The sequence below is a fragment of the Pollachius pollachius genome (assembly GCF_949987615.1).
Source record: "Pollachius pollachius genome assembly, chromosome: 14".
Classification (NCBI taxonomy): Eukaryota; Metazoa; Chordata; class Actinopteri; order Gadiformes; family Gadidae; genus Pollachius; species Pollachius pollachius.
This window is the reverse complement of record NC_136947.1, coordinates 20249690-20267205: the sequence shown is the minus strand read 5'-3', so window position 1 is coordinate 20267205 and position 17516 is coordinate 20249690. Positions and strand designations below refer to the sequence as shown.

At 43.8% G+C, this 17516-nt stretch overlaps 1 protein-coding gene across 1 annotated transcript in view; it reads right to left on the bottom strand.

The window, feature by feature from the left end:
• Nucleotides 1-17380, bottom strand: part of ccdc39 (coiled-coil domain 39 molecular ruler complex subunit) — a 36151-nt gene extending 18771 nt beyond the window's left edge. The window contains exons 1-16 of the mRNA XM_079751712.1: nucleotides 17277-17380; nucleotides 17065-17184; nucleotides 16543-16689; nucleotides 13891-14049; nucleotides 13500-13592; nucleotides 13189-13317; nucleotides 12632-12823; nucleotides 12023-12126; nucleotides 10805-10937; nucleotides 7272-7466; nucleotides 6629-6793; nucleotides 6040-6177; nucleotides 5547-5755; nucleotides 4920-5043; nucleotides 4312-4471; nucleotides 3195-3301 (exon numbers count right to left, since the gene is read on the bottom strand). Coding sequence (XP_079607838.1) covers nucleotides 3195-3301; nucleotides 4312-4471; nucleotides 4920-5043; nucleotides 5547-5755; nucleotides 6040-6177; nucleotides 6629-6793; nucleotides 7272-7466; nucleotides 10805-10937; nucleotides 12023-12126; nucleotides 12632-12823; nucleotides 13189-13317; nucleotides 13500-13592; nucleotides 13891-14049; nucleotides 16543-16689; nucleotides 17065-17184; nucleotides 17277-17366 — 2265 coding nt within the window. The 5' untranslated portion in view covers nucleotides 17367-17380. The remainder of the gene's footprint in view (nucleotides 1-3194; nucleotides 3302-4311; nucleotides 4472-4919; nucleotides 5044-5546; nucleotides 5756-6039; nucleotides 6178-6628; nucleotides 6794-7271; nucleotides 7467-10804; nucleotides 10938-12022; nucleotides 12127-12631; nucleotides 12824-13188; nucleotides 13318-13499; nucleotides 13593-13890; nucleotides 14050-16542; nucleotides 16690-17064; nucleotides 17185-17276) is intronic.
• Nucleotides 17381-17516: the final 136 nt, after the last annotated feature.

Sequence of the window (17516 nt, the reverse complement as noted above, 5' to 3'; positions counted from 1 at the left end):
CCCTGTCTACCTCCCTGCCTGTCTCGTCTCCCTCCCTGCCTGCCCTGTCTCCCTCCCTGCCTGCCCTGTCTACCTCCCTGCCTGCCCTGTCTACTTCCCTGCCTTCCCCGTCTACCTCCCTGCCCTGTCTACCTCCTTGCCTGCCCTGTCTACCTCCCTGCCTGCCCTGTCTACCTCCATGCCCTGTCTACCTCCATGCCCTGTCTCCCTGACTGCCCTGTCTACTTCCCTACCTGCCCTGTATACCTGTCTTCCTGTCTCCCTTGCCATTCTGTTCCAATTTATTCCTTCATTAAATCTGGTTTCTTATACAGTGGGGCAAAAAAGTATTTAGTCAGCCACCAATTGTGCAAGTTCTCCCACTTAAAAAGACGAGAGAGGCCTGTAATTTTCATCATAGGTAAACCTCAGCTATGAGAGACAAAATGAAAAAAAAGAATCCAGAAAATCACATTGTCTGATTTTTTAAGAATTTATTTGCAAATTACGGTGGAAAATAAGTATTTGGTCACCTACAAACCAGCAAGACTTCTGGCTGTCACAGACCTGTAACTTCTTCTTTAAGAGGCTCCTCTGTCCTCCACTCGTTACCTGTATTAATGGCACGTGTTTGAACTCCTTATCAGTATAAAAGACACCTGTCCACAACCTCAAACAGTCACACTCCAAACTCCACTATGGCCAAGACCAAAGAGCTGTCAAAGGACACCAGAAACACAATTGTAGACCTGCACCAGGCTGGGAAGTCTGAATCTGCAATAGGTAAGCAGCTTGGTGTGAAGAAATTAACTGTGGGAGCAATTATTAGGAAATGGAATACATACAAGACCACTGATAATCTCCCTCGATCTGGGGCTCCACGCAAGATCTCACCCTGTGGGGTCAAAATGATCACAAGAACGGTGAACAAAAATCCCAGAACCACCGGGGGGGACCTAGTGAATGACCTCCAGAGAGCTGGGACCAAAATAACAAAGGCTACCATCACTAACACACTACGCTGCCAGGGACTCAAATCCTGCAGTACCAGATGTGTCCCCCTGCTAAAGCCAGTGCATGTCCGGGCCCGTTTGAAGTTTGCTAGAGAGCATTTGGATGATCCAGAACAGGATTGAGAGAATGTCATATGGTCAGATGAAACCAAAATAGAACTTTTTGGTAAAAACTCAACTCGTCGTGTTTGGAGGAGAAAGAATGCTGAGTTGCATCCAAAGAACACCATACCTACAGTGAAGCATGGGGGTGGAAACATCATGCTTTTGGGCTGTTTTTCTGCCAAGGGACCAGGACGTCTGATCCGTGTGACGGAAAGAATGAACGGGGCCATGTATCGTGAGATTTTGAGTGAAAACCTCCTTCCATCAGCAAGGGCACTGAAGATGAAACGTGGCTGGGTCTTTCAGCATGACAATGACCCCAAACACACCGCCCGGGCAACGAAGGAGTGGCATCGTAAGAAGCATTTCAAGGTCCTGGAGTGGCCTAGCCAGTCTCCAGATCTCAACCCCATAGAAAATCTTTGGAGGGAGTTGAAAGTCTGTGTTGCCCAGCGAAGGCCCAAAAACATCACTGCTCTAGAGGAGATCTGCATGGAGGAATGGGCCGAAATACCAGCAGCAGTGTGTGAAAACCTTGTAAAGACTTACAGAAAACGTTTGACCTCTGTCATTGCCAACAAAGGGCATGTAACAAAGTATTGAGATGACCTTTTGTTATTGACCAAATACTTATTTTCCACCATAATTTGCAAATAAATTCTTTAAAAATCAGACAATGTGATTTTCTAGATTTATTTTTTCATTTTGTCTCTCATAGCTGAGGTATACCTATGATGAAAATTACAGGCCTCTCTCATCTTTTTAAGTGGGAGAACTTGCACAATTGGTGGCTGACTAAATACTTTTTTGCCCCACTGTATATACACACACGTGCCGCACTCTGATCGTAAAAAGGATTACGATAAGTATTAGTATGGTAAGTAGTAGATGTAGTAAAAGCATGATAAGTAGTATTGGTATGATAACAGTAGTAGCAGTAGAATGTAGGTGAAGTAGTATAATAGACCTATTTGTCTAGTATTAGTATGATGTAGTATTGGTATGAGTAGTATTGGTTTGATACAGTATTAGTAAAATACATAGAATTCGTATGATGAATATTAGTATGACACAGTATTCATATTATACCTAGTATTGTAGGTATGATAAGAAGTATTAGTATAAGACGGTATTCATCATTGTCTGACAGTCTGACTTTGTCTCCACCAGATGTTCTTAGACGTTTCCCCTTGATTCAAAGAACCTGTCAGTCCCATCTGGATCAATTCATTCCCCTCAACAAAGCTTCTTTGTGTATCTTCCCACCTGCACCTCATTACCCCACCAGTCTCCACCTCACATCCTTTCTTCCCTTGAGGTGTCATTTTTTAAATTACGTTAACATTTAGCTCCTACTGGAAGCAGACAACCTTGTATTAAGAAACTTGTTCTCTAAAAACTGCAACTCAGACTTCTATAAGTTTGACACGGTCAAACTCACGAGAGGTAGACCCATGGATGTGTCCATCCCTTCAAATATGTCAGTTAATTCATGAGTTTAAAAATGGCATAAAAGACGAGACTGGAGAGTCTCCTTTGGGTCCCTTTGTAATATAAACAGGGTCACCAAACACGTTAATAATTTTAGTGCCAGTGAAACAAGAACTACTGTATCAATTTAAGCTTAACATTGTGTTTCTAGGTCAATAATGAGGTTGTAGGACCCATGATGTTTAAAATTTTTAGATTTGTTTTAGCCAGCTTGGGCTAGAGCAGGGGAGTGTCATCACGCTCTTAGCAGGGCTCAATGAGACAAAGTGAAAATATATGAGGAAATTAGAAAACCAAAACTGCTGAATCTCAAAAGGTTTAAATTAATAAGAGTAATGATTAAAAAGTGATGAATTGTTAAATGTTTGAATAAAGTTTAAAGATTAAAAAATGATATAAATTAGGAAGTCTGAAGTAGTTGGAGTTTCAGAGAATGGGGCTTAACTATCAAAGATCATAATATAATATTTATAAATAAATAAAAAACGTGATTCCTAGAAAATATTTCAATATTGGAAAAGAGACTCTAGGTGAAAAACGAAGAAGGAATAAGTCTATAAGAATATAGACGGTTAGCCATGTGTGTGTGTGGGGAGGCATTCCCACCTGAAGGTCGTCCTGCAGCTCCCTGATCTGCCTCCTCCTGTACCGTTGCTTCTCCTCTGCCGCCCGCAGCTCCTCCTCCAGCCTGCTCTTCTCCTCCTGCTCCGGGCCTGGAACACACCCCACCTCACTGGGTCTACACCCCACCTCACTGGGTCTTCACCCCACCTCACTGGCTCTAAACCACACCTAACTAGGACTACACTAGGGCGTTGACTCCAACCTCGTTATTCGAATATAATTTGAATATCAAAAAATAAATCAATATTCAAACGAATAATAGGCAGCCCTTAATATTCGAACCCGTTATGGGCATTATTCTTTGTGTACGTCTTTGCTTGAACGTTGTTTTCAATTACGATTCCGAGGCTTTTTCACGCCTGGAGAAGTTGTGAACCGCGAGCTCATTAGCAAGGCTATTATTGGTCATCTGGGCTCCTGTAGGTGGTGTTGCGTCCTGGTTAGCGCCAATTTTGTATTTTATAGCAAAACAATGGCCCCGTCAACACTGACTAACAGCCCCCTTGGAGGAGATCGAAATTAACACTCGTGACCATTTCAAAAGCAAAATGTGGCGCTACTTTGGGGAAAATACGGGGCAAAATAACCGGTAAGAATTAAGTAATATGTAGAATATGTATGACCAAACTCGCATACCACGGGACAACCAGCAACTTCAGAGCCCACCTGTCTACACTACATCCCGCATATACAACTTAAGTTTTATACCATATAGGTCATACTGAAGGCATTTAATGGTCAAAATATTATTAATAAATATTTGAATACTAATATTAATAAACAAACAAACTTCAAATATTATTTTTGGGCAAAAGTCAAAGCCCTAGACTACACCCCACCTTACTGGGTCTTCACCACATCTCACTGGGTCTACACCACATCTCACTGGGTCTACACTACATTTCACTGGTTCTACACCAAATCTCACTGGGTCTACAGTAAAACAAACCCTTTTGTCGCACAAATCGTTTGATCTTCTGTCAATCTAAGGCTGTGGAAACGTAGATACGTCTCACACCTCACCGGGCACCGAAACAGATGGAAGGCAGCTAAATCTAAGCCCTGACGCAGTAGCTGATGATCAACCATCCTAACTCACCGGACTCGAACACTCTGTGGAAGGACTTGCGGTAGGACGAGTTGCAGTTGTTGACCAGCTGGATGGTGTTGTCCAGAGCTGGGATCTCGGTCTCCATCTTGCGGATCTTGGCGTCCAGGTCGTCCCCCTTACGCCGAAGCCCCTCCTTCTCCTGGGCTGCCTGGGGGGGAGGGGAAAACTGAATCGACTTCTCTGATGCTGGTTCATATAGTTCAGGTTCAGGTATTGGTATTGGATTGCTTTAGGTAGTATAAAAATATAAGTAACCAGAATGGGTTAGACGTCTGTAGATGATAGTTTAAGAATCACAATGTCTAAGATTATGAATCAAAATATATAAATCTCCATCTCTAATCTAATACCTTAATGTATCCATGTTTAGTTATGGTAAACTTGAGGGATAAGGGTTATGTTCAGATGTTATAATGCCTCAAATTAACCATTTGAGAGGTTTACAGATTCCTGAGGCTGTGAAGGTCTAGGTCTTGGTTAAAAGCAATGCATCATTGGCATAAGCAACGGGGAATGTCCATCTAGTGGCAGCTGCTCACGCACTGCCAGAGAACCTAACTCTGGTTTTGAAGAGGTTGTGCAGCTAGAACCCTGACCTTTATAATGTAGTAAGCCTGCGATTTGTCCTCCTCTCCTTCTGGTGTCACCATGGAGATGGTCAAGACCTCATAGCACTTCCTCATCATGTCGACCTTGGACAGCCTCTGGTTCACCTCCACACTGACACACAATCAGAGACACAGAATTATGTTCTGAAAACAAGAGACACTCATTAGGAGCGTGGCCATGACTGCCTGAGCGCTACGGGGTTAGCCTCCCAGACGAAGGGTTCTCATTCCAAACCACGTCTGTGTGGAGTTTGTGATACGATGGCTGGTTTAAGCAGCCTCACCTGGCCGAGTCAGACTGATTGAAGTCTGGGGCTGGGTGAGGCTGCACACCTGTTGTGCATTGACTAATCAATGCGCACAGGTTAAACTAGCCATCACCACACACACACACACAGGGAGCTCTCCTACATGGCAGCATGAATTATCATTTCATGTATCATTGTCAATCAAACTCTACACTAAACCAGCTTCAATACCACCCTACACCCTTGTGTCTGGAGGAGCCCAGTAATAGCCACCTAGGTAGCGTGTATCATGGTCATTGCTACAGTCTGTTTAAAAGAACAACCAATAATAGGATGTCACCAAGGGTAATAGTGACCTTGTTCTCACCTGAGCTCCTGTCTCTCCTTCTGGGCGATCTTCATCTCCTTGGCCAGCATCTGGCGGTGGACTCTGATCTCCTCCTCTCGCTCCTTCATAGCCGTCTGCAGCTGCAGTCTCCTCTTCTCCCTGGACAGCACGCCATCCGCTCGGTTGTACAGCAGGTCCCTCAGGCGCCGCAGCGCAAGCTTCACCATGTTCTCCTCCACCATGGCGTCCTGGCCCAGAGGGAGGACCCTTCCCCTTTAGTTAATTGCCTTTTTGCCGTTGTTGGACGTTAGGAACGGACCTCAAACATGCACGACCTTCCATCATGCGTGTTTTTGTTTTTGTTGTAACAATTGGATTGGATTGCTCGTTCAGTGACCAGTTGTCACCTCCATCTCAGCAATGTGGTGCTTTCGGTTTAGATTTGGGTTGTGCTATTTTCTAATAAATGTATTATCCTTTTAACATGTTACTTGTAAGTTAAGTTCTTGATCGGGTAAGCAGGTGGGCTCACCTGCTTGGTCGTCCTGAGCTTCTTCAGCTCCTTGTCCGAGGTGTCGTTGAACAGTTGGAGCTCCTCCATCTTGGTTGTCATCTCTCGGTTCTCTGCTCCGGTTCTCTCTGCCTCCTTCTTCACACAGCGGATGTCATCCTGACAGCAACACAATAACAACGGCTACAGCCATCAACACTCATGGATTTCTTTTTTCTAAATTATTCACTGAACTTCAATTTAATAATAATGTCCATCAATTGGAAAAAGTATATGGGTCTTCTTTTTTTTTAAATCACGTTCACTGAGTAATCTATTTTAAACAATTCAAAGTATGTAAAATAAACAAATGATGTATCAAAGTACAAAAAACAATTGTTTCCAACGATGTTAAAACCAAGAGAAATTTGTAGTTGTATTCTGTCTGAATCACGTACGATACCAGTCCGAAGCAACTGACGACGTCATCAATCTACGTCTTTAAATATTGTTTTGATTACGCAATCAAAGTAGCAGCATTAGTCGTGCTTTTCAAGCGCTGGTAACGGACGCCCTCTGCCACTCTGGAGGACCAGCGGAGGGTGGGAGGGCTTGTAGGACAGACGAGGACCTGTAGCTCCTTGAGCTGGATGCTGAGCAGCAGGGCGGTTCGGGTCCTCTGCTCCAGGGCACTGGTCAGCTGGGCCGTCTCCTGCTCCAGGGCCTGCTTCTCCTCTGTGTTGACCTCCCCCAGCAGTCGGGCCGCCTTGCTCTCCAGCTGCTGGATCTGGATGTTCTGGGGAAAGGGGGAGCAGAGAAGGAGGTTTACTTTCTAGAACCAATGAATTGCAGTTATTTCCGAAGCGCCTTGGGTTATGATGGAAGGAAGATGAACTGACTTGTATATTGTGTGTGTATTGAAATGTTATGGAGGCATGATAGTCTGGTGGCTAGGGGGTTGGACTCCAAGGCAGAAGATACTTGGTTCCCTCCCCATTGTCCCCAGTCTACCTGTCGACAACCGTAGGAAAGATTCCCAAAACCCCAACCTGATCATTTAATGAGAGCATCACAATCTGAAACAGAATCAGATAATGCATTTGTGAAAGCACAATTGTATAAGTAACTCAACTCTGTGCAGGTGTTTCCTTTCTCAATTCACTGAGTCACATTTGATAAAAGCATGTGCCAGGGCCCTTAAGTTATAGTTAATAATAAAGGTTTTGTCATCAATAACAATAATGTTTCCCAAGAGATATACAGCATGTCTGTACCTGGTTGTAAATTATCTCCTGCTGTTTGAGGAGGTTCTGGTCCAGCTTGCCCATGTGTCCTTTGAGGCTGGCCAGGGCTGCCTTGCTCCCCAGTATCTGGGCTGTCAGGTCCTTCTCCTTGCTCCTGAGTGCCTGCAGATTCTGCCTCTGGCCAAACAGCGCATCCCGGTGGTGCTGCAGCTGCATGTCCAGCTCCTAGCGTATATCAGAGACCAGAAAAAAATGAAGAATTTAAATATCTAGGCCTCTGGCTTGATTCTCAGCTATCCTTTAAATCTCATATTAATTCAATCACCAAGAAAATATTTGGTTGTCTGAAATCACAGTTCCGTTGACTGCTTCTCACAAGAAGTCCGGATAAGAATTATAATGCAATTAATATTCCCAATATTGGACTATGCTGATGTTATCTATGGTAACACCTTTGAAACAAGTCCTCTTAAAGTGTTGTATAATAGTCTTTGTAGATTTGTGCTCAGGTGTCCTTATAGAACCCATCACTGCCTAATGTATGAGTCCCTGAACTGGCCTGCCCCAAAGTCTAGAAGGCAATTCCATTGGTCAATTCTTACCTTCAAATCTATTTATTTCAATTTCCCTTCATATTTGAAACAACTCTTATCCCTTTTACTTCTCAATACAGCCTACGGCACATGGACCACCTGTTTCTAGTTACACCTAGAATCAGCAAAGGAATTGGTCGTCGGGCATTCAAATTCAAATCCCCATCAGATTAGAACAACCTTCCCTCCTCACTTAGGTCTATCACTTCTTTCCATATCTTCAAATCATCTTTAGTTATGCATTATAAAACATCCTGCTCTTGTTTCTGATCTATCTTACCTTTTTCTCTCTAGGACTTATGCTACTCATACCTGCTTTCCTTTTGTCCACTATACTGTATATATTCATGTATCTGTGTATAAATATGTACTGTATACTTTACTTGTGCATGCAAGAAAATGTATTTAATGTATGTAATGTATGTTAACGTATTTGAATGTACTCTGTGTAATACTGGCTGGTGGGGGGTGGGGAGGGGGGGCTAGCTTTGGGGGGCATTGTTGGAGTGTGGGTGGGTGTGTCATTGTGTGTGTGTTTGTCATTGTGCTTATTTGTTTGGATTTATGTTTAGTACTTACTCTTTACTATCTTTGTATTATTTGTCATTGCTGTAAGGACCCCCTCGAAAATGAGATGGTACATCTCAAGGGGCTATCCTTGAAACAAAAAATAAATAAACATGTCCCACTCAAGTCTTTATTGCCCACACGATAGGAGATCAAATGATTGGATGTGGTTGAGGTACACACCATAAACATTTGAACGTAACGATAGACAATCTAACGACAATACATCTTTCCATGGTCAATGTACAGCCGGCGAAAACGCTGGCTGTGCGCAGTGGTGCCACAAGCCATAGTGTCTGCCTTGTCTTGTCTGCGTCAACTGAAACTGCTGTTTCAACCGAAACTGCATTGACAAGAGTAGTAAATGATATCCTTCTCGCAAATGCGTGCTCGATGATTGTGTTGCTCGACCTCAGTGCGGCGTTCGACATGAACGACCACAGCATTCTTCTTTAACGTCTTGAGCACTATGTTGCTTCGGGAGTACGGCTCTTCGCTGGCTTGATTTTTACCTCACAGATAGAACACAATTTGTGCTCTATGAGGTTTCAGGGCGGCGTTATCCGAAGCTTCGGAATTAGCTACAATTGCTATGCGGATGACACCCAACACTTTATTCCTGTAGAACAGTGGTTCTCAACCATTTATGACCAAACGCCCCCCTGACCTTACCCTGAACCTCTGGCAGCCCCCCCCCCCCCCCCCCCCAAAAAAAAAATAATTAATAAACACACTCCTGCTATATTGCTTAAATTTGCTTTAATATCCCTATGAGCCTGTTTAATTATAAAGCAGATTCAGCCCACTGTTATAAGCAATAGGAGGCTGGGTAAGAAACGACCACGACCAAGTCAGCATTGGTTGTAATGTATTTTTTTTAAATCAAAAGGGACATTAAATGTAGGCTACAAGACGTGTAACTTTATCATGGACAAAAATCATGTTCACATCACGTGAACAACATATGAACATCACCTGAATAAGCAAGTGAAAAACAGTTCACTATCAAACCAATCACGAAACAGCTCGCCAGACTTAGCCATTAGTAAAGCAATATTGTGAGACGCCAACAACCTGCTTTCACTTTGACACATTCATGGTGTTGGTTGTCGGATCTTTGGATGCCTTGTCAGGATGATTCTTAAATAAATGCTCCTGTAACTGTGAGGGTTTCATGGCCTCATTAGAGAAAACATGATCGCAGGCACATAGGTAAACTACTTTTTTTCAGGGGACTCAGGGATCCAGAAGGTTGAGTCCTGTCTGGCTGAAGAGTTAGATGTCACAGAACTTCCTGCAGCTTAGTACTGGGAAGACAGAGCTGATAATTATGGGCTCAAAACTGGACAAGAGACAAATTGAGACAGTCTAACTGTGTCTGGATGGCTTGGCCATCCCGCAGAGAGCATGTGTCCTGTTTGAACCTCTGCAGTGCATTTTTCCATCTGAGAGATATTGCAAAAATCAGACCAATGTTATCTGCACCAGATGCAGAGCCACTGATTGACGCATCTATATCATCAAGACAGGATTATTGTAATTCATTGTTCTCGGGTCTACCTAAATCAACCACAAGAAGTTTACAGCTTGTACAGAAGGCTGCAGCTAGACTAATGACTAGAAAAATAAAGTTTGGTCATATTTCCCCTATTCTCGCCTCTCTGCACTGGCTACTAATAACTGCTAGGGCGGATTTTAAGGTGCTACTGCTAACCTATAAAGCCTTGCATGGATTGGATTCATCATATCTGAAGGACCTCATCATTCCGTATAGTCCAACGGTCTTCGGGAGCTGGCCTTCTTTCGCTACCAAAGGTTAAAAGAAATCGGCTGGACAGAGAGCGTTCGCCTATCAAGCGCCCTACCTATGGAAAAGTCTGCCACTTGTAATCAGGGAAGCTGACTCAGGAAGACGCACCTCTAAAGCCTTTCATTTTAAACACAGGGGTGCGAAAAAGATACTGATGCGATGTGAAGATCGATGCGTGTTTGTTTGTGATTTTGTTTATGTAGTTACTAAATTAGTAGCAGTATTCATTTCCACTATGCAATTTTCCCTTCTAATTCACTATACTGTCCGTTCTAGCATGTTTCGGTGACTGCGACTGGATGCCTGGACTCTCCTCTTGCTTAACCGGCCAGCACCCCACCATCAATTGAATATGTTTTGCCTGTATGTATGTATGTCAATTATGGCACCTACTAGACTCCCGACCAACCCACCTCAAGATTTCATCCTTGCTGATTAGGGAGTTTTTTCTTGCCCTTGTGGGGGCTTGGGTCAGGGGGGTGTCATAAATATTTGGCCTGTTTGAGACTGAAATGGTGATTAAGGGCTATACAAATAAAATTGAATTGAATTGCCTTCCTGTACCCTGCACTGGCCTTGACTACAGGGATTACCTTGGTGACCTGGTCCTCGTCTCTGAGCAGCTGGTCCAACTGCAAGGCTCCCTCCTCCACGCTGAGGGCCGTCTGGGTCACTTTGCTCAGCTTGTCCTCTAGAGCGGCATTTTGGAGCTGGGCCTTGTTCAGTCTGGATCACACACATGCACACACATAGCACAAACACAAAGCACACACAAAAAGCACATGCAAGTTTACACAAAGGATAGTCTCATGGCAAGTTTGGTCGACTACCAGCAAAACATTTTTGGGTTTAATCCCCAACATCCTCAGACTTTAATAACCTTTCAGCTGTAATCACTGTACTTTGCCTCACATAAAATGTTCTAAAGTCCAAAAGGGCAAAAGGCATATGACCTATACTGTGGAATATGTGTGGTTGATGGCTGGTTCAAGCAGCCTCACCGGGCCCAGGTTGATTATTTCCCTTCGGAGGTTGGGTAAGGCTGAACATCTGGGGTGCATTCCAATAGCGAGCAGCATTTTCTGTCTCGAGGCATGATAAAGCCCCGCCTGACAACCGCTCTAAGTAATGTGGAATAATTCAACATATGTTTAATGAAGGAGTTGGTGTGATAGCCACAGCATGTGGTAGTGGTGCATGAAACTGTATCCTGGGAAATGTGTTATTTAGTGTCTAGTGTCTCACACGATTCAAAAGCTGAGGGGGATTAAGCTTTCCTCCCAACACACTCACCCCCCCCCAGGTAGATGAGAGGGGTCATGCGGGATATGCTTGGCAGCATTCAGTTCAGCGCACAAATTTACTCCTTTTTGTTCGAAAATGAAACAATCAGAGGAAAAGAAAACACAAATGTCATGTTTTAACACAAATAATGATTGTTAATTTAAAAAAACATTAAAAAAATATTTCAATCAAAAAATGATTAGGCTCTCAAAGGGCCTGGGCATCCATCGCATTCACAGCCTACAGGGACCGCTCACCACTGGCCCTTCCACTTATTAGGGCATACAAGTATCAGCCATCAGCCACACACATCGCTAGCATGGAACTATGGAACACCTGCTCTGTGGATCATATTACTCCAAATAATGCAACATTAACATTAACATCAACCTGTCTCCTGGTCACCGGAGGAGCCCAGGTGTGTGGCAGGGGAGAGAGAGACAGAGCTAGAGAGAACGAGAGGGAGAGAGTGAGAAATAGGCAGAGGGAGAGAGGGTAGATAGAGAATATAAAGGTTTGCAGCTGACTTGACCGTCTTGTTCTGGATTTCTTCCTTCACACTGGTGATCTGCGTCCGCAGCGACTCCACGTCCGTCGCCGTTCTGTCCACAGTGGTCTTCACACTGTCCAGCTGCACACAGGCACACAGAGAGAGACAGGGGGACAGAAGGTTGTGGGTTCAATCCGATCAGCTTTAAATACAACTTGCATGGAAGGCTTTTCGTACCATGCTTTTTGTGATTAGTGTGGGGATGATCCTACAACATAAGATAAGATAAATTGGGCACTTGAATTAACCCCTGAGAGGACATCTAGTAAAACTAAAGTAGCAATGCAGAAATGAATGACAGGTATACAGGTCATAACAACAAATAACAAGTTTCCACCACCACCCTCTAAATAAAAGATGGTGAATTTGACAAGGAGATGGTCAATTTGTCAATCACAGACAAAATGTGCATTTTTCTTGTCTGTGATGGTTTGTTATTAGAAAGACAAGAAAAATAAAATCTTTTTACGAAACATCCATATTGGTGTGAAACGCTGGTTGGTTGGGATCCACTCCCAGCTAGCGCGCAGAACTAAGACGGCTGCTTGGTAACTGAAGCCCTATACAGGCGGAGAAGTAAAGGGACCTCATGCTGCAGCCGGCTGCGGTGGAGCTCCTGCTCTTGGAGGTCCTGCCTCAGCTCGGAGGCCTGGCGCTCTGCCCTGGAGATCCTCCTCTCACACTCTCGGTTGTTGTGCTCCTCAGTCTGCAGGAAGTCCCTCTTTTCCCTCACCGCTGCGCTCCTCACCCGCCCCTCCTGGTTGACCTCGGCCAGTTGCTGCAGGAGAGCCCAACGACCATAAGTACACTTTTGGACTCTAAATTAATTATGCAATGGAGGAGATATATATATATTTTTTAAACCTACAAGAGAAATTAAGCATTTTAAATAAGTAAGCATATAATGTGATGTATATTTGTGTCGATATGATTATTGAGACGATTTTTTATATTATAATCCATTTTGTTATTTTAAACTTGTTCCCTGTTCCCTCATTTCATTGTATTGCTGTTTTGCAGAAAAAACACTCTAAAAAAAGCACTATAAATAAAGTTGGAATTGATTTGATTTGAATTTCGCCCACTTTGCCCCACTTCCAAGCCCTGTGTGGGGCTTGGTTTCCCCTGTGTGGGGACACTCACCAGCGTGCACTGCTGCATCTCAGTGTCCCGTCTCTTCATCTGCTTGATGGTGTTCTCCCACTGCCTCAGCAGCTCCTGCCTCTCCTGGTGGGCCTGGCGGAAGTTCTCTGCCGACTTGTCCAAAGCGATCTAGGAGTCGGAGTCAGTTTCAAAGACTTCTTGGACATGCAGCCATTATAATCAATAATTGGTAATAAATTTGGTGGTGCATTTGCAGTGGAAGCCTGTATTGAAATGATAGAGCCAAGGAAAATACATATAGTCTGTGAGTGTGGTTTGCATGTGTGTGTATGTTTGTTTGTGTTTGTTACCTGTGCGGACACTGTCTCTGTCAGTTCATTGTCCAGTGCCTTGCGTTTTTGGTTGGCTTCCACTGTCTTCTTTTCTATTGCCAGAGTGAGTGACTGGAAAATGAGAACATAACGTTGAAGATTGAACAGAAAATATCTCAAAAAAAAAAAAAAAAACTGTTGTAGATTTTTTGTAATATAAATGGTTTTCCACCTTGAGTGATAAAGGTTTACCAAAAAAAAGGAATTATTACTTTTAAGAACCTTTCTAAAAATAAGAAATAATTGCTAATGTTCAATATTTTTTCTTAAACCCTGAATCTCCTTCCGTTGTCGACCCAAAGCTCCAAACCAACTTGTGCTCAACAGCGCAGTTAAAAGAAGCAGCTTCTCTTGGGATTGTTTTGGTTACCTTGATCCTGCGCTCGTCCTGCTGGGAGAACTTGACTAGGGCCATGGTGTCCTCATCCCGGAGAGCCGACTCCTCCAGCCAGCCGTCCAGGGTCTGTTGGTCCCAATTCAGCTGGCTCCGCAGCTCCTCCAGCTTCTGGCTGGCCTTGCTGATGTCGTTCTAAGAGGGAGTCAAACAGGATCATTAATGATCATAAATAATTTTACTTACTTTTTACTTACCTATTTTAAAAAAGCGAATGATTCAACAATCATGTTGTTTGTGAAAGCATGTGTAAATGGGAAGAGTTGTTTTGCATTTGTTATGCTATTCCAGTCACACTATTAGTTGTGACTGGAATAGCATAACAGAGACAGTGCTGACAGAGACAATGTCCGCACAGCTAACACACACAAACAAACATACACACACATGCAAACCACACTCACAGACTTTTCCTTTTCCTTGGCTCACAGGTCGATTGAACGCTGGCGCAACTTGCCGCCGCTGCTCGCCGGTAAACTTTTAAACTTCAAAATTGTAAATCTCTATATCTCTCTCTATACTGCTCCAGTATAATCACTGCCAATAAAAGAAACTCCAAGTCACTGTTCTCCCTACTCAATAATATCACAAAACCCCAGGACTCTCTCCCCTATCACCTGTACACAACCTCCTTCTGCAACTCCATTATGTCCTTTTTCACTTCAAAAATCAAGAATATCCACCAGCACCTTGGATTAATCCCTCACCTCAGCATCTCGACAGACTATCACCCATCGTCACTCTCACTCTCCTCCTTCCAGCTCCCCACTCTCTCAGAACTCATCCAAAAATCCAAACCATCCACTTGTCAACTGGACCCCCTCCCCAAACAACTAGTTAAAGCCTGCCTCCTTCTCTGGCCCCCCTCATTTCTGCCATCATCCACTCCTCTCTCACCACTGGAACTTTCCCTACAACCTTCAAAACCGCGGCTATTACACCAATACTGAAAAGACCTGGTGCCGACCCCTCTTACTTCAACAACTTCCGTCTAATTTCAAATCTTCCATTCATCTCTAGAATCCTTGAAAAAACAGTTGCCTCCCAACTCCATTCCCACTTCTCCCACAATAATCTATATGATCAGTTCCAGTCCGGTTTCCGCCCACTCCATAGCACTGAAACAGCACTCATCAAGATAACCGACAACCTCCTAATGGCAGCTAATTCTGGACTCCTCACCATCCTCATCCTCCTCGACCTCAGTTCAGCCTTTGATACACTCTGTCACACCACCCTTCTCAACAGACTAGCTCCATTGCCATCACCCACACTCCGTTAGACTGGTTCAAATCATACTTATCTGGCCGCACTCAGTTCATCCAACTGAAGTCGTTCAAATCCATCCCCTCCTCCGTCACTTCAGGTGTGCTCCAGGGCTCTGTCCTGGGTCCCCTCCTCTTCATCATCTATCTCCTTCCCCTCACCAATATCTTCCGTAAATTTAAGATTAAATTCCACTGTTATGCTGACGACACCCAGCTCTACCTCACCACTAAACCCTCGTCCACTCTTCCGCCCTCCTCCCTCACTAATTGCATCACTGAAATAAAAAACTGGTTTACTCTCAACTTCCTTTAATTAAATAGCAGTAAAACCGAGGTTCTACTCATTGGCACAAAATCTACCCTATCAAAAACGAACAGCTTTTGCATCACCATAGATAATTCCACTGTTGCACCCTCCTCTAAGATTTAGAGTCTGGGTGTCATCCTGGACAGTACACTATCCTTTCAATCCCACATCAATAACATCACCCGGTCTGCCTACTGCCACCTACGAAACATCAATCGCCTCCACCCTTCCCTGACCCCCCACACTGCCGCCATCCTTGTCCACAGCCTCGTCACCTCCCGTATAGATTATTGCAACTCTCTCCTTCTCGGCCTCCCTAACAAATCCCTCCATAAGCTCCAACTGGTCCAGAATTCAGCTGCTTGCATTATAACTCGAACCCCATCCATCCACCACATCACCCCTGTCCTCCAGCAGCACCACTGGCTCCCGGTTCAGTTCCGTCTCAAATTCAAAGTCCTCCTGTTTACATTTAAGGCCATCCACAACCTTGCTCCCCCATATCTGTCCGACCTCGTCCCCGTACCCACTCCCTCCCGCCCCCTCAGATCCTCTTCCTCCGTACACCTGTCTGTACCCTCTGCCCGTCTCATCACCATGGGGCACAGAGCATTCAGCCGTTCTGCTCCCCGTCTCTGGAATGCTTTACCACCCGAACTCAGAAACATCAATTAATTTCCACTTTTCAAATCACATCTCAAAACCCATCCGTTCAAAACTGCCTATTCCACCTGATGCCAATTACTGTCTGTGTTATTACAACACATATTATTTTTTCTTTAATTGTGTTCCTTTCAAATGACTTTTGTGTACTTCTGTATGGTGTCCTTGAGTGCCGAGAAAGGCGCCTTTAAATAAAATTATTATTATTATTATTAGAAATGAAAGTGTGGATTTGTTACCTTTTGCTTCCTTTAAATATTTAAATGTGATGCATCAGTCACATACGGTTTCTTGCTTTCTCTCTCGCTTGCTGAATAACATTTCACATTATACACCAAAAAAGAATGTCTTCAGGATACACAATTTGAATAAATAAATCAACCAACCTACCTCTTCTGAGCTCTTCTTCTCTTTGAGGAGTCCCAGCTCGCGCTCTACCCTGGCCAGCTCCTTGTGCAGACAGCCAGCCTCCCGCTCAGACAGAGCCTTGAGGTGCTTCTCGGAGGCAGTCTCGCTCTCCTTGGCCTGGCACAGACCCTGCGGCGAAATGAAGGATGCACACAGTGGAGGAAAATGATGTAACTATCAATCATGACAATGTGAAGAATCTCTTGGTATCATAATTGTCATGTATAGATGAAGTTATGCATAAAAGCATATTTAAGTATTATTTAATAATTAAATTTAATAAATACAATTTTACTACTTGTTCTAAATAAATAAAGGACATGAATTATATTTTAATTGGTTAAATTGGCATATTTAACCAATTAAAGAAATGGAACAGGAGGACTCGGCTGTTATGGAAATGATTAGTTGTGGTATAACGAGACAAAAGCGTCCCCACAGCCAGTGTGTATCATTGGGCCAACAGCCAGTGGTTTCTTACTTATCCAAAAGTGTGTCACTGACCTCAGTGCGGGGCAGCTCTTGAATTGCATTTTTCAAGTGGTCAGACAAAGCTTGCTTTTTGTCTTTCAGTCTCTCAAGTTCGTTTTCCACCCTAATCTTCTCCTTTTCCTTCCACATAACCTATTGGAAGAAAAAACGCTCAGGATAAACATATTTAATTGAATATAATTGAAATTAGGTGGGAATGGACATTACTTCACTGCGACACTCACTTCCTCTTGCAGAGCCTTGTTTGCAGCATTAGCCACAGGTATGGCAAAACCTCCATCCCAGTCAACCTCAGCCAAAACGGTGCTCGACATTTTACCCTAAACTTAAATTCAAAGACCTGATCAATATCAGCAATATTTGCCCAAGTAAATCAGATTCAGCTCCAGCTAAATATCTCCGACTAACTCCACGGTCCCAACACCCATACTTGTTTGCAAAGTATCCCTTAGCAACCGCGTCCC